Source organism: Theropithecus gelada, chromosome 7a (genome assembly GCF_003255815.1).
Source record: "Theropithecus gelada isolate Dixy chromosome 7a, Tgel_1.0, whole genome shotgun sequence".
Classification (NCBI taxonomy): domain Eukaryota; kingdom Metazoa; phylum Chordata; class Mammalia; order Primates; family Cercopithecidae; genus Theropithecus; species Theropithecus gelada.
The window spans coordinates 39,434,956-39,459,934 of NC_037674.1; the positions used below are offsets into that span (position 1 = coordinate 39,434,956).

General features: G+C 42.3%; 1 protein-coding gene across 2 annotated transcripts; it reads right to left on the bottom strand.

Annotated features, from left to right (window-relative positions):
• Nucleotides 1–501: 501 nt before the first annotated feature.
• Nucleotides 502–23,379, bottom strand: CIAO2A (cytosolic iron-sulfur assembly component 2A). 2 transcript variants are annotated; one of them, XM_025390143.1, is made up of 5 exons: nt 23,019–23,379; nt 17,798–17,962; nt 9,518–9,567; nt 3,760–3,805; nt 502–961 (listed from the first exon to the last, which is right to left on the bottom strand). In XM_025390143.1, exons 1-5 carry the CDS (start codon nt 23,140–23,142, stop codon nt 864–866), a joined length of 483 nt encoding a protein of 160 aa, XP_025245928.1. In that variant the 5' UTR covers nt 23,143–23,379; the 3' UTR covers nt 502–863. The 2 variants fall into 2 exon arrangements, with proteins under 2 accessions (XP_025245928.1, XP_025245929.1); XM_025390144.1 differs by lacking the exon at nt 9,518–9,567.
• Between the last annotated feature and the right edge of the window lie 1,600 nt (nt 23,380–24,979).

Consider the following 24,979-nt stretch of genomic DNA (forward strand, 5'->3'; position numbering starts at 1 on the left):
AAAACAGCAATACCTTTTATGATCTAGCCTCAGAAGTCACCCACTGTCACTTCTGTTATTCTGTATTAGTCACACCCATCAGCTCTAATTCAATATGGAAGGAAACTATACAAGGGCATGAATACCAGCAAGTGAGGATCATGGGGGCCATGTTCGAGGCTACTATACGTCACATAACCATTAACCCCTAAAACAAACCAAATGAAGTACAAATAAAGTGCAGACCATACATTTAGGTTGGTTTAATCAAAACTTCTTTGGTGGACTTCTTGATCTTCAAAACTGTGTATGCCATCTAGCCTTCTCCACATTTGTTCCTTATCTATGAAGGGGTCCAGGACTCTCCTTGGAAGGAAGGTAGGCCCAATCTTAAGGGTTCCTTTTGGTTCTCACATCTCTGATTCTACAAAATAATCAGCAAAAATAAACCTTTGAAGATATCTTTTAGGAGTTGACATTTACACTGGAATTTACAATCCAATAAAAACAGTGAGTCGTTACAAGAATCATCTGTTTATTTTACAGAGTAATGATTTAAATTGAGTACATTTGCGCACAGTAGATATTTGACACGAAAAGTAGTTGTATCAGAATGAGCATCAGAAAAATAGCAACTCATCTTACACATAATAACTAGAAAATATTATTCTGTCTGATCATTTAAGTGTTACAAATCCTGAGAATGTTATACATTGAACAAATTAGATACTACCTTATAATTAAATCTGGCTTGGAAAGAATCCTTTAAAAAAATGCTCTGAGGTACAAATCACCTATGTATTAAACATGAGTCTTTGACATTATACAAAGAGTTTAAACAAATATATCAAACAATTACAGGCCAATGGCTCTTAAAACAGCTATCAGTCAGGTTCAAGGACACACTGTTCCACAATTTCCCGTAAGTTGGGGTTTTCCATTGCAGCTGCCACTCGCTCTTTGTCATTTATCTGCTTATTGACTGAAAAATACACAGACAAAAGTTAGCAGAAGAACTGTGTCAATATACAGCGCCAGACAGTATTTTTATTAGTCTGCTGAAACAAAAACTTGAACTCCTTGAGAACTTAAAGCTGTCTTTGGCTAATTACTCATAATGTAATTTCCCATCTAGAAGGCAGACTTAAGAGAAAAATATCTACTAGAATTCTACTACTTACCACATCTATTTTTTTCTTTCTAGTCTTTGTCCATACATATATTTTTATACAGTTATATTCAGAGTAAATACAATTTTGAAAATTGCTATTTTTCATCCCTTAAGCCTGTATTTTAAACTGCAGGGTTATTTAACATGGTAAAAGTCTTTTTTTTTTTTTTTTTTTTTGAGACGGAGTCTCGCTCTGTCGCCCAGGCTGGAGTGCAGTGGCCGGATCTCAGCTCACTGCAAGCTCCGCCTCCCGGGTTCACGCCATTCTCCTGCCTCAGCCTCCCGAGTAGCTGGGACTACAGGCGCCCGCCACCTCGCCCGGCTAGTTTTTTGTATTTTTTTTAGTAGAGACGGGGTTTCACCGTGTTAGCCAGGATGGTCTCGATCTCCTGACCTCGTGATCCGCCCGTCTCGGCCTCCCAAAGTGCTGGGATTACAGGCTTGAGCCACCGCGCCCGGCCAACATGGTAAAAGTCTTAAGTGTTCTAAAGTAATTATGAACACTATGCTACAATGAATACCTTTAAACATATAGCCTTCTTTTTGGAAATATTCTCAAAAATGGGATTTTTTTAAGAGTATGAATATTTTTATGGTGTGATTCATATCAATGATTTACTTCCCAAAATTACTCACCAATTTATATTGTCAACACCAATACATGAGCTATCAGTTTGGCAGCAATACCTGGTAGTATTATCATTCTTATTATTATCCTTTGAGACAGGGTCCTGCTCTGTCATCCAGGCTTGAGTGCAGTGGTGCAATCATAGCTCACTGTAACTTCCCACTCCTGGGCTCAAGAGATCCTCCTGCCTCAGCCTCCCACAGGCATGAGCCACCACACGTGGCTAATTTTCAAATTTTTTTGTAGAGACAGGGTCTCACTATGTTGCCCAGGCTACTCTTGAAATCCTGGCCTCAAATTCTGGCCTCAAGGCATTCTCTCGCCTTGGCCTCCCAAAGTGCTAGGGTTACAGGTGTGAACCACCATGCCCGGGCAATAGCTGGTATTATTTAATAAAAACAAATACACACATATACATACATAAAACAGGAGGTAGAAAACGGCTCAATGTTATTGTTATAATTTGCATTTCCTTGACTAATAGGAATATAGAACATTTTCCATGTGCATATATTAATTCTTCTTGCATGAATTTCCTGTTCATGTCTCTTTCTGTTAATCTACTAGATCTTTTTTTAAAATTAGTTTGAATGGATCTTCATATAATAAAGGTATTGGCCCATTACGTTTTCTGTAATTAGCTAACAGCACTCTTAACAGAAGAGTTCAAAAGAGAGACAACTATATTCTTAATGTGGATTGAGTTTTCTGGGATGCTGCTAAAATGTCTCATGTAGAATACACACAAACATACACATATTCCTGTGAAAATATTTTCAATTTAGTTTCTTCCTACTACAATGTAGGCTCCACAAAGGCAGGAATGCATCTCAAAGGCTGAACTGTACCCACACATAGAAGGCACTTAGTAAATATTTACTAAATGTAAAACAAGAATCATAAGGTTTAATATTATTGCTGTTGTAAAATCTCATCATTCAAGGAATTTCAAAAGGATAACCTGAGTGGATTTACGGTACCTAAATTCTTATTTTCTAAATCAGAGGTAGAAGCCCTCAGCTCATGGGGTTTAAAGAAATTCAAGTCACAAAGAGTATAATAATCTACATGTCTAGAACTATAGATAGGACATGGTTTTTAATAGTTTTCATGACAGTACCTAAAAAGTTTCCTGGATGGGCTGTTCCTCTGGAAGCAGCAGGCTTCCCTCTCTAGAGCTCTCTTTTATGTAGGAGATTTTGTGTGTCTCTCTCCAGCCCTGTGCATGCCTTTCTGAGTCTTCTGGGTATCTATCTCACTGTCGCCCTTCCTCTATTATCTCTTTCTTCCATTCCTCTGCTATTTCTTCCCACCTTCTCAATTTACTTAGTGATGAAACTTAAGTATAATGTGCCTTTTAAATGTATTTCTCATTATTTGCACTCTATCATTTGTAGATTAAAAACATTAAAATTCTGTTTTTAAGGTAACACATGGCTCATACAGAACATTTTGTCTTTTGCTTTTCCCAAACCCCACTTCTGCTATTTTTAAGTAGCTACTGATTGATTTCTCTCTGTAGGCCAGAGGTCCTCTATATAAAACCCACTCCCATTCTAATATACTAACCCAGAGAGACAGCACCTACCCCAAGATTCACTAAAGCTCTACTTGCTAGACTTTCAATTTCAAGTACACAGCTCTTTCTATCCTGCCACCAAAGAAAAGAAGCCTACTTAGAGCTCGTAAGTCATGGTCCCTAGCGCTGGATATTCTTTACAGATGTGTAGCCACTGGCCCAAATCAGTCAACATCCATGGGCTCCAGCGCACTCAAGAGTCCACTGCAAAAATTACTACTTTGAAATGCCTAGGTTTCCTCACCTAGGAAGGAAGAGCTAATAACTAATTATGTACTTTTTTAAAAGTAACCCAGTAGATACTTGGCTGGCGGAAGAATCCAATATCCAAGATATTGGATCCAAATACTATCTGAAGTTGTTTTTCAATTATTTTTCAATTATGTTTTAACATTTACTTACTGTCTTCTTCTGTTGAATGGGTTCCTTCAGAAATGTAGATTTCCAACTGGAAAGGGAAAAAAAAGTAAAAGAAAAAACATTAGCGCATTCTAAGATAAGAGAGTGAAGTGGAATGTACAGTAAATTCACACATCTAGGGATGAGGGCCCAAATCCTGTTTTTTTGTTTTTTGTTTTTTTTTCTTTTTGAGATGGAGTCTCACTCTGTTGCCCAAGCTGGAGTGCAGTGGCGTGATCTTGGCTCACTGCAACCTCCACCTCCTGGGTTCAAGCGATTCTCCTACCTCAGCCTCCCAAGTAGCTAGAATTACAGGCGCATGCCACCACACCCAGCTAATTTTTTTTTTTTTTTTTAAGTAGAGATGGGGTTTTGCCATGTTGGCCAGACTGGTCTCAAACTCCTGACCTCAGGTGATCCACCTGCCTCGGCTTCCCAAAGTGTTGAGATTACAGGCATGAGCCACTGTGCCCAGCAGCCCCAAATCTTGTTTCTAACATCAGAGACTTAGGGACAAGCCTCCCACATCCTTCTCTAAAAAAAAAGGACCAAAATGAGTAGGATTTTTTATTTTGGTCACCTGGGAAAGGCCTGCCAGTGGTACTTCCATTAATTTTTTTATGAATACACAAAAATACCATTTTACACAAATGAGATCTCATATATGTTGTTTTACTTAAGAATATCCCTCTTTGCACTCTACTTCTTCCCAACTCGGTATCTAAACTTCCTGCTGCCCTGCGACTGACCCAGGAAATCTACAATAATGATCTAGTGTGGTTTCTTCCATATTCTTCTCTATACCCACATAATCTTACACAGATTTTACATACACACACACACACACACACACACACACACACACACACACCAGGGTTGGATGTTTCTTCACATTGCTTGTTTTACAAAAATGGGATCACAATATACAGTTTTCAGCATCCTTCTTTTCTCATTCATTATTATCTTGCTAAATTTATTCTCAAGTATAATACTGGTTAAGCTATCCCTCCTGGCCCTGCTGCACCCATAGACATGAGCTACCCTCCAAGACCCAGAGCTTCTGAGACAACCTACAAAATTATTGCAAATCCTGTGGTAAAGACAGTATGCTGGAATAAAGACATCTACTTTCCAGAGAACACTGGAACAGATGAACTAATTTTTATTTACTTATTTACTACTGAGATATTTCTCATGAGTGAGAAAAATCATAACTTATTATAGTTAAAAGGGACCTTAAAGGTCATCTAGGTCAATCTTTTTTTTTTTTTTTTTTTTGAGACAGGTCTTACTCTGTCACCCAGGCTGGAGTGCAGTGGCGCGATCATGTCTCACTACAGCCTCGACTTCCTGGGCTCAGGTGATCCTCCCACCTCAGCTCCCACACTCCCTCCCCTCTCCTCCCTCGTCTCCATTTTTTTTTGTAGAGATAGGGTTTCGCCATATTGCCCAAGCTGGTCTTGAATTCCTGAGCTCAAGTAATCTGCTCACCTAGGTCTCCCAAAGTATAGAGATTACAGGCGTGAGCCACTGCACCTGGCCCCAATCTCCTTAAAAAAACAAAACAGGCCGGGCGCGGTGGTTCACGCCTGTAATCCCAGCACTTTGGGAGGCCGAGGCAGGTGAATCACGAGGTCAGGAGATCGAGACCATCCTGGCTAACATAGTAAAACCCTGTCTTTACTAAAAATACAAAAAATTAGCCAGGCCTGGTGGCATGCGCCTGTAGTCCCAGCTACTCGGGAGGCTGAGGCAGGAGAATCCCTTGAACCTGGAAGGCGGAGGTTGCAGTAAGCTGAGATTGTGCCACTGCACTTCAGCCTGGGTGAGAGAGCAAGACTTTGTCTCAAAAAAAACAAAACGAAACAAAACAAAACACCTTTCTCCTACTCTTATTCTAGACCGCAAAGCAACAGGTATAGAATCACTCTATACCGATTTACTTCAGTATAAATTTATGCAGGACTCATTATTCTAAAAATGATAAAGGGGAAGAGGCAGCATTTATGCAGCTATTCCTATATGAACTATATTTTGGGGTAACTAAACAATTGATGAGGGGAGCTGTCACCAATAATGGAACAAACTGAATTTATAGGCCTCTGATGTGATGCAATGAGAACACATTTATTCAGTATTCTTGCCAAAAATGCATAAACTGAATCTAACCGTAAAATGCAATTTATGCATTTCAATGCATAAATTGAAAACTCAATTTGAGGGACAATCTATAAAATACCTGGTTTACATTCTTCAGAACTATCAAGATCATGAAACAAAGGCTAAGGAACTACTCCAAAATAAATGAGACTAAAAGACATGACAACTAATGCAATGTGTGATGGGTAGAGGACCAGAGCCAGGAGGAGGGACCACCATGAAGGATGTTACCAGACAACAGGGGAAATTTGAATATATGCTGTAGATTAGATGACAGTACTGTATCAATGTGCTGGTTTTGAAATTTATACTGTGGTAATGTAAGAGAATGTCTTTGTTTTCAGGAAATACATCCTATGGTATTCAGAGTAACGGGGCATTACATCTGCACTCAAACATTTCCAAAAACTGTGTGTGTGTGTGTGTGTACATATATAGACAGAAATTAATGATAAACCAAATGTGGCAAAATGTTAACAATTAGTGAATCTGAATCTGGGTGAAGGATATATGTAATTTCTTTGTACTATTCTTCACTATTTTATTTCTTTTCTTTCATTATTTTAATTCCAAATAAAAAGTTAAACACTGTAATTAAAACAGTTAAAAATGCAAAGTAAAATAAAATTCACAGGGCATCATAAACCACTAGTATTATAATTTATTAATTTACTCAATTTAAGACATATTTATTGAGCTGCTAATATGTATAAGATCATAGCAGGAACACAGAGATGTATCATTTATGAATCTTGACTTCAAGAAGCTGACAGCTGGTCAGGTGTGGTGGCTCATGACTGTGATCCCAGCACTTTGGGAGGTTGAGGCAGGTGTATCACCTGAAGTCAGGAGTTCGAGACCAAACTGGCCAACATGGCGAAACCCTGGCTCTACTAAAAATACAAAAATTTGGCTGGGTGTGGTGGTGTGCGCCTGTAATCCCAGCTATTTGGGAGGCTGAGGCAGGATAATCGCTTGAACCCAGGAGACAGAGGCTGCACTGAGCCTAGATCGTACCACTGCATTCTAGCCTGGGCAACAGAGCGAGATTCCATCACAAAAAAAAAAAAAAAAAGCAGCAGCAGCTGACAGTCCAGGAGGGAAGATGAAAATTAAACAGTTAGAACACAAGTTAGAAAATAACACTCTCTACATCAGAAGACAAAGAAAGAGCCATGGGGCCAGGTGCAGTGGCTCATGCCTATAATCCCAAACACTTTGGGAGACTGAGGTGGGAGGACTGCCTGAGCCCAGGAGTTCGAGACCAGCTTGGGTAACATAGTGAGACTCTGTCACCATAAAATTAGCTGGGCATGGTGGCATATGCCTGTGGTTCCAGCTACTTGGGAGGGTAAGGAGGGAGGCTCACTTGAACCCAGGAGATCAAAGGTTCGGTGAGCTGTAATCATACCACTGTACTCCAGCTTGGGCAACAGGGTGAGACTCTGTCTTTAAAAAGAAAGAAAAAAGAAAGAGCTATGGCAATTCAAAAAAAGAAATAGGTTTAGTTATGGAAATCAGGACTAGTAGTATGGAAAGGTGAATACAAAAAAATTTAAAAAAAAATTAAAGATAAAAAAAGAAAGAAATTTAAAAAGATAAATAAAAATTCATTTTAAAAAAGAGAAGAAATCAGGACTGACATCATGGAAAATAAAAAAAGTATTTCACTGGGCCTTAAAATGTGGGTAGGATTTGGCCAGGCCAGTGGTTCATGCCTATAATCCCAACATTTTGGGAGGCCAAGGCAAGATGATCACTTGAGCCCTGGAGTTTGAGATTAGCTTGGGCAACAAAGAGAGACCTCATCTCTACCAAAAATTAAGAAAAAATTAGCCAGGCATGGCGGTACATGCCTATAGTCCTAGCTACTTGGGAGGCTGAGGTGGGAGAATCACTTGAGCCTGGGAGATAGAGGCTGCAGTAAGCAGTGATCACACCACTGCACTCCAGCCTGGGAGACAGAGCAAGACGCTGTCTCAATAGCAAACAAAAAAGATGTGTAGGATTTGAACATATGAGATGGGAGGAAAGGAACTCCAAGTTAGACAGGGTACTCTGTGTAAAGGCTTGGCAGCAGCAAGATAGAGAAGGCATAATTGCCCAGCAATTACAAAAGGCAGTAAGAGACAAGCCTGAATCATTCATGAGTTATAACCAATTACTATGAATTAACTGTGATATCCATATTCTTGCTCAATAGTAGGGTTAAAAACATTTTCCTCAGATATCACACCAAAAGCACAAGTAAAAAAATTAAAAACGAATGAGACTTTATCAAAATGTAAAGCTTTTGTACTGTAAAGGACACCTTCAAGAAACTGAAAAGACGACACAGAGAATGGGAGAACATATTTGCCAATCATATCTGATAAGGGATTTGTATTTAGAATATATAAAGAACTCTTATAATTCAATAATAAAAACACATCCTTATTTTAAAATGGGCAAAGGATCTGAATAGACAGCTCTCCAAAGATATACAAATGGCCAAAAAGCACATGAAAAGGTTCTCAACATTATTAGCCACCAGAGAAGTAAAAATCACAACCACCATGACAGCAGGGTGTGGTGGCTCATGCCTGTAATCCCAGCACTTTGGGAGGCCGAGGCAGTGGATTACTTGAGGCCAAGAGTTCAAGACCAGCCTGGCCAACATGGTGAAACCCTGTCTCTACTAAAAATAAAAAAAAATTAGCCGGGAATGGTGGTACATGCTTATAATCCCGGCTGTCTGGGAGGCTGAAGCATGAGAATCACTTGAACCCTGGAGGAGGAGGTTACAGTGAGTCGAGATTGCGCCACTGTACTCCAGCCTGGCAACAGAGCGAGACTGTCTCAAAAACAAAAACAAGGCTGGGTGTGGTGGCTCACCCCTGTAATCCCAGCACTTTGGGAGGCCGAGGCGGGTGGATCACGAGGTCAGGAGTTGGAGACCAGCCTGGCCAATATAGTGAAACCCCGTCTCTACTAAAAATACAAAAAATTAGCCAGGCGTGGTAGCGGGCGCCTGTAGTCCCAGCTACTCAGGAGGCTGAGGCAGCAGAATCGCTTGAACCCAGGAGGCAGAGGTTGCAGTGAGCTAAGATGGCACCACTGCACTCCAGCCTGGGTGACAGAGTGAGACTCCGACTCAAACAAAAACAAAAACAAAACAAAAAACCATCACTTCATACTCACTAGAATGGCTATAATCAAAGATAATAATAAATGTTAGCAAGGATGTAGAGAAGTGGGAACCCTCATACAGTGTTGGTGGGACTGCAGAATGCTGCAGCCACTGTGGAAAACAAACAATTCCTCAAAATGTTAACCACAGAGTTACCATAGGACTGGGCGATTCCACTCACAGGTGGAAAAGAAATGAAAACATATGCCTACACAAAAACTTATACATGAATGTTCATAGCAGCATTACTTATAATAGACAAAAAGTAGAAACAACCTAAATGTCCATCAACTGAATAACAGATAAGCAAATGAGTAACAGACAAGCAAAAACCACTGAAATGGTACACTATAAATACGTGAATTGTGTGGTATGTGAATTATATCTCAACAAAGCTGTTTTACAACAACAACAAAAACACATCTTTCTTACCTTATGTTTAAATGGTAAACATCGCTGAAGTTTTACTCTTAAGCACAGCCCTGTGGAGGGAAAAAAATACCTCCAGTAATCTCTTTATTGCTTCTTATTGGTTCTTGAAAAAGCATATAGCTTCGTTTATGTGCCCCCATACAACATAGTCGCTGAAAACAGCTTTGGCTCAATCCAGAGCAGAGCTCCTTTGAGTCTGGCACCACACAAGGACATTTACTATATAATCTTACATATTCCTTAGGATAATCCAATAAACTATTACTAACCCCCTTCTACAAATTTTTAAACCAAGGTCACAATGTAACTTCCTCAAGGTCACTGAGTTACAATAGTGGCAGAATTGGGATTGGAACCTATGACCACTAGAAAGCCCAGGCCATTTTTACTACATTAGTTGGCCTTCCAGCAAAAGTCAATTAACTCATTAAGCTTTTTTTTTTTTTTTTTTTGAGATGGAGTCTCACACTGTCACCCAGGCTGGAGTGCAGGAGTGCGATCTCGGCTCACTGCAACCTCTGCCTCTCGGTTCAAGCAATTCTCCTGCCTCAGCCTCCTGAGTAGCTGGGATTACAGGTGCATGCCACCACACCCAGCTAATTATGTATATTTTTGGTAGAGATGGGGTTTTGCCTTGTTGGCCAGGCTGGTCTCAAACTCCTTACCTCAAGTGATCCACGTGCCTCAGCCTCCCAAAGCGCTGGGATTACAGGCATGAGCCACCCCACCTGGCCAATTCAATTAACTTTTTAAAATGCCCCACAACAGGCCAGGCCACACAAAAAAATAAAACCAAGTCAAAGCCATTTTAAAAGGGCCATATAAAAGCTCTCAAATTTGTAATCCTTTATGCCTGCAAGGTACAAATACAGTAACTTCTTTAAAAAAAGTTCCACTGAAGTTCAGTTTATCATCCCATGCTAAGACACATCAACAAAACCTCAAACCATACAGCAATACAGCAAGATATAATTGTTAGACTACTTATCTTTTAGGGAGGTAATAACTTGGTTTTGGTTTTCTAAGTACCATTTCGTTTTCTAAGAGAATTTTTTTAAAAATCCCTGGCCGGGCGCGGTGGCTCAAGCCTGTAATCCCAGCACTTTGGGAGGCTGAGACGGGCGGATCACAAGGTCAGGAGATCGAGACCATCCTGGCTAACATGGTGAAACCCCGTCTCTACTAAAAATACAAAAAACTAGCCGGGCGAGGTGGCGGGCGCCTGTAGTCCCAGCTACTCGGGAGGCTGAGGCAGGAGAATGGCATAAACCCGGGAGGCAGAGCTTGCAGTGAGCTGAGATCCGGCCACTGCACTCCAGCCTGGGCGACAGAGCGAGACTCCGTCTCAAAAAAAAAAAAAAAAATTCCCAAAACAGGGAAAAGGAGTAGATGAGATATAATGAGGTGGTGCTTGCCACGGGGTCTTTATTTACTTATTTATTTTTTTTGAGACAGAGTCTTGCTCTGTCGCCCAGGCTGGAGTGCAGTGGCAAGATCTCAGCTCACTGCAACCTTCATCTCCCGGGTTCAAGAGATTCTCCTGTCTCAGTCTCCCGAGTAGCTGGGACTACAGAAGCAAACCACCACACCCACTAATTTTTGTATTTTTAGTAGAGACGAGGTTTCATCATGTTGGCCAGGCTGGTCTCGAACTCCTGACCTCAAGTGATCTGCCCGCCTCGGCCTCCCAAAGTGCTGGTATTACAGGCGTGAGCCACTGCACCTGGCCTCTTACAGTCTTGAATACAGTAGTTCTATAATAAATATTAGAGAATTCTAAAGAAAATATATCATTTCCTTAAGAGGGTGTCTCTTCAGAGGATCTGCCTTAAAGCATATTTGGGAGAGTTCCTCTTCGCCTGGCCCCACCATTGTCTCCTTAATTTGTTATCTGTGTACTGTCTGAATATCCTCATGTATTTTAGTCACTGTTGGTAGGTGTTTTACAATTCACAAAGCACTTTTTTGAGCATCATTATCCTCAAGAGAAGTAGTACAGCATAATTGAGATACTTTAGGTTTCAAAAGTAGCTTCACTACAGACTCGCTATGATCCTGCATAAGTTACTTAACCTCTCTGAGCTTCAGTTTCCTTATCTGTAAAACAGGTATTATAGTATCAGCTGGGCAAGGTGGCTCATGCCTGTAATCCCAGCACTTTGGGAAGCCAAGGCAGGAGGATTGCTTGAGCCCAGGAGTTCAAGACCAGCCTGGGCAATATAGCAAGACCCCATCTCTAAAAGTAATAATAATAATAATAATAATAATATTAAAAAATATAATAATATCACAATATATAGGGTTGCTATGAGGAATAACTTGTTATATAATGTGTTTAAAACAGTACCTGACACACAAGTGTACAATAATAGTATAAAAACAGCTAATACTATTTTATACTATTTTATAATTTTCATTTTACAGCCAAGAACCCAAGGTAAGTGATTTGTTTAACATTAATTAGTTAACAAGTGGCAGAGGTAGAACCCAAACCTACACCTTCTGACCTCCAAACCCTATGACCCTTCCCATTGGACCACAGCTGCCTTCAGCCATTCTTATCTGGAATAAGTCACCACAAATGATTATCAACTTGTTTCCCTGCTTTACCCCTCTTGTTCCCTTGGAGTCTTGTCAATCACATACCAAGGTAACACTGAATAGGTGATACTCTTACTCAGGCACCTTTCCGGGCTAGGACTACCAGCTCGGGAGGAGTATCTCTTAACACATCAGAGACAAAGGGCTCTCTCAAGTTTTCCAGCTGTGTTGACTGAACATAACTACTATGACACACTATTATACAATTCTCTAAAAAGTCAATAGGCTGGGCGTGGTAGCTCACACCTGTAATCCCAGCACTTTGGGAGGCCAAGGCGGGTGGATTACTTGAGGCCAGGAGTTTGCATGGGGAAACCCCGTCTCTATTGAAAATACAAAAAATTAGTTGGGCATGGTAGCACGTGCCTGTAATCCCAGCTACTTGGAGGCAGAGGCACGAGAATTGCTCGAACCCAGGAGGCGGAGGTTGCAGTGAGCCAAGATAGCACCACTGCATTCCAACCTGGGCAACAGAGCAAGACTCTGTCTCAAAATAAATAAATAAATAAATAAAAATAAAAAGCCAATGGTCTTAGCTGAAATCCATAACAAAAGGGCTAAGACAAAACTTTCTTCAGGAATTGTACATATCTGAAATACCAACCATAATCTCATGTTAGCACCCTTACAGAACAGTTATTTTTATTTCATGCACTCTCCTGATATTTCTATAACTGCAATCATGATGCAATTTGTACTTATTCAAATTTTTTTCATGTTTTTTTTTTTTCTTTTTTAGAGATTGCTGGTTTCAAACTCCTAGGCTCCAGTGATCCTCTCACCTCAGCCTCCCAAAGTGTTACAATTACAGGTGTGGGCCACCACGTCTGGTGAATATTTTCTTCTATAAAATTATTTCCTTAACTCCTGCATCAAAGAGTATAAACTTCCAAATAGGGATTTACCAATATATACCATAAGGCTTCAAAATACGTACATAATCTAACCCAATTATTCCACGTATAGGAATTTATCCTGAGGCAATAATGAGATATATAAAAATATTTATACAAGGCCAGGCACGGTGGCTCACCCCTATAATTCCAGCACTTTGGGAGGCCGAGGTGGGCAGATCACCTGAGGTTGCGAGTTTGAGACCAGCCTGACCAACATGGAGAAACCACATCTTTTTTTTTTTTTTTTGAGACGGTGTCTCACTCTGTCGCCCAGGCTGGAGTGTGGTGGCGCGATTTCGGCTCACTGCAAGCTCTGCCTCCTGGGTTCATGCCATTCTCCTGCCTTAGCCTCCCGAGTAGCTGGGACTACAGGCGCCTGCCACCTCGCCCGGCTAATTTTTTGTATTTTTAGTAGAGATGGGGTTTCACCGTGTTAGCCAGGATGGTCTCGATCTCCTGACCTCGTGATCCACCCGTCTTGGCCTCCCAAATTGCTGGGATTACAGGCGTGAGCCACCGCGCTCGGCCTGAGAAACCACATCTCTATTTTAAAAATACAAAATTAGCTGGGTGTGGTGGCACATGTCTGTAATCCCAGCTGCTCAGGAGGCTGAGGCAGGAGAATTGCTTGAACCTGGGAAGTGGAGGTTGTGGTGAGCCAAGATCGTGCCATTGCACTCCAGCCTGGGCGACAGAGCAAGACTCTGTCTCAAAAAAATTAAAAAAAAAAAAAAAAAATTTATACATAAAGTTGTCCGGTCAGGCGCGATGGCTCACACCTGTAATCCCAGCACTTTGGTAGGCCGAAGCGGGCATATCACTTGAGGTCAGGAGCTCGAGACCAGGCTGGCCAACATGGTGAAACCCCATCTCTACTAAAAATACAAAAATTAGCTGGGAATGGTGGAGGATGCCTGTAATACTAGCTACTTGGGAGGCTGAGGCAGGAGAATCACTTGAACCTGGGAGGTGGAAGCTCCAGTGAGCCAAGATTGCACCACTACACTCCAGCCTGGGCGATAAAGTGAGACTCCATCTCAAAAAATAAAATAAAATAAAGTTGCTCATCACAGTATTATTTATAATTGCAAAAGGCTAGAAGTAGTCCAAATGGTTACAAAACTTACGATGTATCAATATGATTAGCATGTAACCTATAACTATATAATTAAATAATATTTAATGATGGCCGGGTATGGTGGCTCATGTCTGTAATCCCAGCACTTGGGGAGGCTGAGGCATGTGTATTGCTTGAGCCCAGGAATTTGAGACCAGCCCGGGCAACATGGCAAAACTAGCCAGGCATGGTGGCGCCTGCCTGAAGTTCTAACTTTTCAGGAGACTGAGGAGGGAGGATCACTTGAGCCCGGGAGGTGGAGGCTGCCTGCAGTGAGCCGAGATCATGTCATTGCATTCCAGCCTGGGCGAGAGTGAGACCCAGTCTCAACAACAAAAGTTTAAAAAAAGAAATATTTAATGAGAAAAATAATTCAGATATTTCATGTTATTACTTAACTCTTACAACTCTACAGATATCCTTATTATTCCTATTTTACAGATAAGGAAACTGGGTCTTAGAAAGGTCAAGTAACTTGCCCAAGCCCACAATACAGGACAGCCAATAGATCTGGAATTTTAGCCCAGAGCATATATTCTTTTTTTTTTTTTGAGACGGAGTCTCACACTGTTGCCTGGGCTGGAGTGCAGTGGCATGATCTCGGCTTCCTCCGCCTCCCGGGTTCAAGCGATTCTCCTGCCTCAGCCTCCCACATAGGAGTCCAGCCACATTCTTTCATAATAGCTAATTTTTTTCTTTATGTTTTTGTGGGGTATCAAAATTACTGCCAATAAACATGTTACTTGTATAACTGAAATAAATGTTAATTTAACAAATGAATTTGCTGGCTGGGCATGGTGGCTCATGCCTGTAATCCCAGCACTTTGGGAGGCTGAGGCGGGTGGATCACCTGATATCGTAAGTTCGAGACCAGCCTGGCCAAAATAGTGAAACCCCATCTCTACTAAAAATACAAAAAATTTAGCCAAGCGTGGTGGCAGGCGCCTGTAATTCCACCTACTTGGGAGGCTGAGGCAGAAGAATCGCTTGAACTCTGTAGGTGGAGGTTGCAGTGAGCCAAGATCACACAACTGCACTCCAGCCTGGGCGACAAGAGTCAAACTCCATCTCAAAAAATAAATAAATAAATAAATTTGCTATAGGTTCTTGAACTCTCTATTTAAGAACTCTTGCTCATATGTCAAAATATTTTAAGACACCCCCTCCACAACACCCACAGCAGTACTTTCAGTATCTGCTCATTCACAAATTGTCCAATGACCAAAAATAATCATGCATTCAACATTTAGTAATGTTTTTTTCTAGCAATGAGATTTTTTTTTTTTTTTTTTGAGACAGAGTCTTGCTCTGTTACTTAGGCTGGAGTGCAGTGGCGCAATCTCAGCTCACTGCAACCTCCACCTCCCATGTTCAAGCGATTCTCCTGCCTCAGCCTCCTGAGTAGCTGGGATTACAGGTGCGTGCCACCATGCCCAGCTAATTTTTGTATTTTTAGTAGAGATGGGGTTTCACCATGTTGGCCAGGCTGGTCTTGAACTTCGGACCTCAAGTGATCTGCTGCCTCAGCCTTCCAAAGTGCTGAGATTATAGGCGTGAGCCGCCATGCCAACGGGAATTTTTTTTTTTGAGATGAAGTTTTTGCTCTTGTTGCCCAGGCTGGTGTGCAATGGCATGATCTCAGCTCACTGAAACCTCTGCCTCCCAGGTTCAAGTGATTTTCCTGCCTCAGCCTCTCAAGTAGCTGGGATTACAGGTGTGAGTCATCATGCCCGGCTAATTTTTTTTTTTTTTTTTTTTGAGATGGAGTCTCACTCTGATGCCCAGGCTGGAGTGCAGTGGCGCAATCTCAGCTCACTGCAAACTCCGCTTTCCGGGTTCATGCCATTCTCCTGCCTCAACCTCCCGAGTAGCTGGGACTACAGGTACCCACCACTATGCCCAGCTAATTTTTTGTAGTTTTAGTAGAGACAGGGTTTCACCGTGTTACCCATCTCCTGACCTCATGATCTGTCCGCCTTGGCCTCCCAAAGTGCTGGGATTACAGGTGTGAGCCACCACACCCGGCCTAATTTTGTATTTTTTTTAGTAGAGACAGGGTTTCACCATGTTGGTCAGGCTGGTCTCGAACTCCTGACCTCAAGTGATCGACCCACCTTGGCCTCCCAAAGTGCTGGGATTACAGGTGTGAGCCACCAAGTGCAGTCAGCAATGGGATTTTAATAACCACAATAATACCTATGGATTCACAGACCTCAAGATGTGGCCTATACGGTGGAAACCACTAATAGAGGGAACCCAGGTCAACCAGTGAGAAAAGACAGAAATCACAATAGTGGAAATAATAATGAAATAGTGACCTTTTCAATATTTTTTATAAACTTGTTGATTTTTAATAGGTGAGATAGTCCCATGGTTCAAAAATGTAAAAACATAAAATGGTATAAAGTCTCCCTCCCACCCTTTCCCCCATCTGCCCGGCTCCCACCACCACTATTACCCGCTAACACCCTTATAGCTATTCATTTATGTATTAATATTATTCAGGCATATGCAATCAAATACAAATGTATATTTTTGCTTTTACACAAATGATAGCAAAATGATACTTGCTTTTATTTCTTCTTCTTTTTTTTTTTTTTCTTTTTTTTCTTTTTTCTTTTTCTTTTTTTTTTTTTTTTTTGAGACAGAGTCTCGCTTAGTCGCTCAGGCTGGAGTGCAGTGGCGCGATCTCGGCTCACTGCAAGCTCCGCCTCCCGGGTTCACGCCATTCTCCTGCCTCAGCCTCCCGAGTAGCTGGGACTACAGGCGCCCGCCGCCTCGCCCGGCTAATTTTTTGCATTTTTAGTAGAGACAGGGTTTCACCATGTTAGCCAGGATGGTCTCGACCTCCTGACCTTGTGATCCGCCCGCCTCGGCCTCCCAAAGTGCTGGGATTACAGGCGTGAGCCACCGCGCCCGGCCGCTTTTATTTCTTAACAGTATGTCACAGAGATCTCTCCATATCAGTACATGCAGAGCTTCTTCATTCTTTATAGCTGCATAGTATTCCACTGTTTACATTCACTATCACTGATTATTTAATCAATCCCCTACTCATGAACATTTGGTTTGAAATAAAATCCCTTTATAACAAAGCATATGTTTAAAGACACTTACTGTACCTGCTAACAAGTCCAAAATACTGGGAATCCAGCCTCCTAACAGGACTTCTGCCCATACTATGTAGAAGGCAGAAGAGTCACTGAAAGGAGATGGTGATGGCAGCAATGTTAGTCTGACACCACCGACTCCAACCTCCACAACTGAGGAAAAGCACTGGCCCATATGCACTCTCCATTAATTGTGAGCATGTATACCTGGGAGGGGCAACCTGACATAACTAAAGGAGAAGCAGATTTGGAGTCAGGAAATCTGGGTATGAGCCTTAGTTTCACCATTTCCTGGCTACCTGATTCTGTGCAAGTCACTTAAACTCTCTGAGCTTCAGGTTCCTCATCTGCAAAATGAAGATAATAATATTTTAACTCAACAAGCTAATTGTGAGGACTACAGAAGATGAATACACAAAAATACTCTGTAAACCATAAATGTAATACATACACTGTATGATTTTTCAACAATGACACAAATTGTTATTATGGGTCAATATCAGCAAGAATAATTTACAATTTATATAAATATACATGTATGCACATAAAAACTTACCAATAAGAGTCGCCAAAGAGCAATGAGGTACTGTTGGCGTGAACCTGATAATAACCAGATATTCTTCTTCATTTATCTCCTGAACTTCCACACAACTTTCCGAGACCACTTCCAGTTCTTCTAAAGTATTGGGCTTTTCTGGGTCCCGGATAGTTCTAATCAAATCTAAAGAATCATCAGAGATAAGATATTCTATTAAAAATGACTATTCTAAATAAAGATGATTTTGCCAGGCCTAATTTAAGCACTGACTTCTCTTACATTTAAGCCAATACTACAGCAACTCCCAGGTTTCTGACAGAAATTTTCACTACTGGTTTCCTCTTGAGAAAACTGTTTTCTTGGATTACTATAAGACCATATCCAGTTTCTCTAATTGGACATTGCAGAGAAAACATAGTAAGAATGGAAACAGTGTCATGGAAGCTCAAGAGGAAGAAATAACTTTCAGCTTGAAATAATGTGGTATCAGGCTTCATAGGAGTGGAATCTGAATAAAACCTTGAAAAATAGGTAACATTATATTTGACATTTAAAGTGAAGGAAAGTAGCTGGGCATGGTGGCTCACACCTGTAAACCAAACACTTTGAGAGGCAAAGGCAGGAAGATCACTTGAACTCAGAAGTTCGAGACCAGCCTCAGCAACATAGTGAGACCCCCCCCCCATCTCTACAAAAAATACACACAAAAATTAGCTGGGTGTGGTGGTACAGGCCTGTGGTCCCAGCTACTCAGGAGGATCGCTTGAGCCTAGGAGGCGGAGGTTGCAGTGAGAGCAGAGATCATGTCACTGCACTCTAGTCTGGGCAACAGAGCGAGACCCTGTCTCAAAAAAAAAAAAAGAAAAAAAAAAGGCTGGGTGTGGTGGCTCATGCATGTAATCCCAGCACTTTGGGTGGATCACAAGGTCAGGAGATCGAGACCATCCTGGCTAACACGGTGAAACCCTGTCTCTACTAAAAATACAAAAACAAAATTAGCCAGGCATGGTGGCGGATGCCTGTAGTCCCAGCTACTCAGGAGGCTGAGGCAGGAGAATGGCGTGAACCAAGGAGGCGGAGCTTGCAGTAAGCCGAGATCTAGCCACTGCTCTCCAGCCTGGGCGACAAGAGTGAGACTCCATCTCAAAAAAAAAAAAAAAAAAGAAAAGAAGTGAAGGAAAGTAAAGAAGAAGAACCCTAGTTTGCCTGGAAGTAGGCATAAGTGAAAGGAGTATTAGAGTATGAGATTTGGGTCTGACCATCAAGTGTCTTTTACAGCCAGCTACTGGCAATAGGGAGTCCTCAAGAGGTTAGAGACAAGTGACATGGACAACACTGTGCTGTCAGTTGGTAACTCATCATCAGCTGCTAGACTCAGACTAAAAAGCAGAACCAATGATACCAGCTAAAAACACCAGGCCTAAAATAGCACCTAGGAGAACACTGGCAGAATTAAAAGAAACAGAACAAGGGAGACATCTGGGTGGGGCATAGGGCAAATGAGTTCAATTTCATACAGAATGATTTTGAGGTGCTTAAGGGGTTATCCAGTGGAGTTTTCTAGCAAGCGGTGAACTGTAGCATAGGGTTTAAAACAGCACCAAAGCTAGAGTGGTTGTTAAATCCACAGGATTCACAAACAATAAGCAGAACCTTGGCTGAACATTGGAATTACCAAGAATGTTTCAAAACAAACAACAAGGCCCGGTGCAGTGGCTCAGGCCTGTAATCCTAGCACTTTGGGAGGCTGAGGCTGGTGGATCACCTTAGGTCAAGAGTTCGAGACCAGCCTGGTGAACATGCTGAAACCTCGTCTCTACTAAAAATACAAAAATTACTCAGGCGTGGTGCTGGGCACCCGTAATCCCAGCTACTTGGGAGACTGAGGCAGGAGAATCACTTGAACCCAGAAGGCAGAGGTTGCAGTGAGCCGAGATCCCGTCATTGCACTCCAACCTGGGCAACAGAGCAAAAACTCCGTCTAAAAAACAAAAACAAACAAACAAACAAAAACTGATGCTGGGCCCCAATTCCAGAGACTCTGATTTAATTGGTTTGCTGGCCTTGAGTTTTAAAAATTCCTCAGGTTGTTCTTAGGTACAACCCAGTCTGAGAATCAGTGGTATAAAGAAAAAAGAGACCCAACAGATCCATGCGAAGCACCTAATTTAGGGATCAGAATGAGAAATAAAAGCAAAAAGAACTAGAGAAAGAAAGACAGGGATGGTTAATAACATTAAATGCTGCAGAAAAATTCAGGCTGATGAGAGCTAAAACAGGTCTTTCATTTGTCACCCCAGTCAGCTGTAAGAAAGCAGTTTCAGTAGAGAGGGGGTAGGCTGAAGCTGGATTGCAAAAGGGGAAGCAAGCAGGAACTGAAAATGTCTTCCTAGGGCCTTAGCTGGGAAAGGAGGGACAGGAAAAGGACAGTGACTTTATAAGGAAGCTAGAACAATGACAAGTATAAGGGCAACTTTGAGAAGAGAAATTGAAAATATAAGTGGGGAGGAAGGGAGACTGGTAAAATAAGCAGAAGGGAATGGGATCAAAAATTCAGGAGTCTGGGTTGGCCTTGGAAAAGACAAGATTTCTTTCTTACTCTGAGGCTGGAGAAAAAGATGAAGGAAAGGAGAACAATAAGGAGAAATGGTGAGGTAGAAAGGAAAGAAGCAGAACTTTACATAGAACATGCTTGAGGTTCTCAAATCTGAAGTTTTGCTCTATTATTTATCACACAAAATTATATGTAATCAGAAATGCAACTGGGAAAAACAAGAACAAACTATTTTCTCTTTAAGTTGCTCCTGGGCTTGTCACTTGATTAGAAACAGAATTTTGCCAAGCATGATGGCTCATGCCTGTAATCCCAGCACTTTGGGAGGCTGAGGCAAGTGGACCACCCACCTGAGTTCAGGAGTTCAAGACCAGCCTGGCCAACACGGCAAAAACCCGTCTCTACTAAAAATATAAAAATTAGCCAGGTGTAGTGGCATGTGCCTGTAATCACAGCTACTCAGGAGGATGAGGTAGGAGAATCACTTGAACCCAGGAGGCTGAGGCTGCAGTGAGCCAAAATTGTGTCACTGCACTCCAGCCTGGGTGACAGGATAAAAAAAAAAAAAAAAAAAAAAGAAACAGAATTGGAAAATACAGGAAAGAAAGTGGATAAAGTTTCTCTTTCACAGAGCTGTGTTATCATGGGACTTAGGGAAACAGAGTTTTCTGAAAAGGAATTTTCTGCCTCTCATACTAGGCTTTCTCCCCATAAGGCTCATTTAACTGTATTATATTCTTTATATGCCACTAAACCCTGAAATTAAATCTCATCCTTATTACATTTCTCTAGTTTTCTAGTTTCTAGATTTGAGAGGTTTGGCTTTATTTCTTTAAAAAGAAAGAAGGGTCGGGTGTGGTGGCTCATGCCTGTCATCCCAGCCTTTGGGAGGCCGAGACAGGCAGATCACTTGAGCTCAGGAGTCCAAGACCAGCCTGGGTAACATAGCAAAACCTCATCTCTACAAAAAAACACGAAAATCAGCTGGGCATGGTGGTGCATGCCTATAGTCCCAGTGAGTCAGGAGGCTGAAGTGGGAGGATGGCTTGAGCCTCGGAGGTCAAGGCTGCAGTGAGCTGTGATTGCACCACTGCACTCCAGCCTGGGCACCAGAGTGAGACCCTGTCTCAAAAAAAAAAAAAAAAAAAAAAATTAAAAGAAAGCTCTCCTCATACTCCCCAGACTAACATTCTTCCACAGCCCTGCACTGATATTAAAATTCTTCATTTATATTTAAAACCTTCAGTATCCAATTGTATCCCACTACCTAAAACAATATTCAACCACATCTCCACCTTTAACCACAAACCCTATCCTATAGCCCCATCTATCTGTCATTTCCTATCTTCTTATCTCCATACTTTTAAGTTTCCTCTTAGTATGCCCTCTGACCCTCTACATATCTAGATCCTAATTATTCTTTGAGGCCCAACTCAAGTGACTCCTCTTTATTTCAAAGTCTTTCCAGATTCCCTCAGTCAGAGACTAGTATCTCCCCTTCTCTGAATTTCTGTATCTCTTTTTCAGTCTACGGCCTTCTATTACATACTCTATTTTTGCATAAATAGGTTTCCTTCAGTATCAGTTTGAAGACTAGAGTCACTCTCTTCCAAAGTTGTATCTCCACTGCCCTACCATCCCTAGATTATGTGGACAGAGATCTGGCACGACAGGGATGTGGTCTGTCTGCTTTGTGGAGATCATTTCACTCATAATTATCATCTGCCTGGGGGTTGATTAGGTAAGTCCTGCCTCCATTAAGAGAGGTCAACCAGATTAGCTCCCAAAGTATTCCCTAACCCTGGCGTCCTTCTACTGGCCTATAATCCTTACTTGAATTATATTTGTATTCTATGTTTAGATCTCTCAATATTATATCCAGTCTTTTCGGTTTTCAAAAACAATACAACATAATTTAAAAAACAAAAAACAGTTGTAAGTCAGTCGTGAATGGTGGAAAGTGCATTAAGTTTAGAGCCAGAAGGCACAGTCTTCGCTTTTTTGCGCTGCTCCTTACTGGCAGTGTGACCTCCAGGTAGTTCTTTAAACCTTCGTTTCCTTGTTTGTACAATAAAGATGGCCCCAAGGGTTAAACAGAAAATATTTAATATACAATATGTAAGAGTGTGTATGTGTGTGATGTGTGTGTATACAAGGCCTCGCTACATGAAGCCAATCTCGTTCTCTTCTTTCGGGGACCTCTGCTTACTGACTTTGCCGGAGAGAGAGACTGTGACCTTGGGCCAGTCCCCAACTCGACTGTCACCTATAAGTGCCCTCAGCGGTAGCAAAAGTGTGTGTCCAGGAGTCAGAGAACGAGGCTCTAGTAGTGCAATCAGGCCAGTTTTGCTTCCTAACCAAGCACCCTAGACTTGTGCTCTTCCCACAAGTCTTGGAATGGTCACTAAGACGTAGGCCACACGTGGAGAATGAAGCTCTTAAGACCTCCGGAGTCGGCTTGCCCCAGGTTTACTTTCAGAGTCCAGTTCCCAGAAAGACCCACACTCCCACGTGACTTAGGACCCCGAAGAAAGTGCCTGCTACGCCCCGGACAAGAGCTGGCCAGAAAAAAAAAAAAAAAACTGGTCTCCCCTCCCAGCCCTCAGGTGAGGCCATCATCCCCGCACCCCTCAGCTCTGGCCTGCACCTATAACGCCAAATGCTGAGCCGGGTAAAATTAATTACCATAAACCTCTAGCGCTTTCTCTTCCATGATCCGGGGCTGCCGGGCAGCTCCCGGCTCAGAGAGGCCCGAGAGCCACAGGACTCTGCTCAGCGTCCAGGAGAGCAGCCCGGACACCCGCTGCATCCTCACGCTCAGCCATCCCTGGCGACTGTCCCACTCGCGCCACCGTCTCTCAGCAGCCTCGGGATTGATCAACTTCCTGGTCTTCAAATGGGCCGAGATGAGCCTAAAGGTTCAGGAGAGCAGAGAATAGGCGGGGCCGGACGGAGTAGCTTGAAGGACCTAAGGAAGGGGCCTCAAGGACTACAAGTTCCAGCGTGCTTTGCTCGGTTTCGGCGGGACAAAAACAATCTTCGCTGCCTCGTTAGCGCATTGCATGCTGGGATGCGTGAGCTATTTTCTTCGGAAGGCAGCGAACTGTATTCTGGGTCTTGTAGTGTCTGCCGGGTAGACGTGGATGTAACGGTCTGTTAACCGCGACTATCTCACTCAGTATCCATGATAAGTTAAAGATGAATCCCGAAGAGGTAGGGGAAAGGAGATCTTGAGTTCTAGTGTTGGAGGAGGTTTCCAGCACGGGGACTCTTTACAGTTATTTCTCCGCGGGAGCCGCTAACAGCCAAAATCTTTCTTACTTCCTGATCGGACAGGAAGTGGGTTTCAGTTGCTGTGAAAAGGGACGTCAGGGGAAGCCAGTAAGGTCGTCAGGCATGGCATGGGGAAGGCTTTTTGGCTTTCTCGTCTCCTAAGGAACTCAGTCCCGCCCAGCACAGCTTCCCACCTTCGAACGAATATTTCTTCTAATGGCCTCCAAAGACAACTTAGAACAGGAGAACTTTTCCTGTGTCTAATGTGTACAGTGGTGACATAATGGAGATCGTCATCCTTAAAAGTGTATCTTGGCCCGGCCCAGTGGCTCACGCCTGTAATCCCAGCACTTTGGGAGGCCGAGGCGGGCGGATCACCTGAGACCAGGAGTTCGAGACCAGCCTGGCCAACATGGGCAAACCCCGTCTCTACTAAGAAATACAAAAATTAGCCAGGCGTGGTGGCAGGGACCTTAATCCCAGCTACTTGGAAGGCAGAGGCAGGAGAATCGTTTGAACTCGGGAGGCGGAGGTTGCAGTGAGCAGAGATCGAGCCATTGCACTCAAGCCTGGGGGAGAAAAGCGAGACTTCTCTCGAAGGAAAAAAAAAAAGTGTATCTTAAGCCCTCTGGTGTTCGTGGGTGTAATGGATGCCAGTAACAAAATCGATTTTATTTCATCCATCCCTCCGATTAAATTTATAGGTACTAATTTGTCATAGGTGATCCATAGGCATGGAAGATACAAAGATAAAACGCTGCCCCTGCCTTCAAACAGCTCACTTGACCTGTGAGGGAGTCCATCCCTGAATTTGCAGTTACAACCAAACTAACTAAACTTCTAGTCAAAGATGGTGACAAATGTCATCTCTATTGAGAAGACAGGATTATCTTGCAGAATTGTCCCATGCTAACATGCCCATTTATCTTTAAACTCCAGTCCTGTTTGTCTAGTTAATATAGGCTTTAGGATCACCAGACAATGAATTGCTTAGGTCCCAGGGAAATTTTGATCAGGGTCTAATAATTTCCCTGCTGTCTATGCCACTCCACTTACTCCACAGCAATTGAGAGGATAATCCTAACATTTTTCCAGCCAAATCTAGGACACTGAGGTCTAACTTCCTCTGTGAGGCCTCCCGACTTCTCCAAGTAGAATTGATAATCTCTTTCCCTGTGCTCCCACAGCACACCATAGCATTGAACATGTTGAACTGTCGATTAAATGCCTTCCTTATTTCTGTATCTGAAACTCAGCAAGTTGCCAGTAGATGCTCAATATCTGTATTTCTTAATGAATTAACTGAATGTTGCTCAAGGAATAAATGGTGAAGCTTTCTTCCAGTCTTGTTCAGATACCTCAATCGAAATATT

Excerpts from the sequence above, each read along its gene's own strand:
- CIAO2A (XM_025390143.1), bottom strand. The coding sequence starts at position 23,142 with ATGCAGCGGGTGTCCGGGCTGCTCTCCTGGACGCTGAGCAGAGTCCTG. Across the intron at positions 9,568-17,797 it reads CTCTTTGGCGACTCTTATTG|GGCTGTGCTTAAGAGTAAAA; the intron begins GTAAGTTTTTAT and ends TTCCCTCCACAG. Across the intron at positions 3,806-9,517 it reads GTTTACCATTTAAACATAAG|TTGGAAATCTACATTTCTGA; the intron begins GTAAGAAAGATG and ends TTCCCTTTCCAG.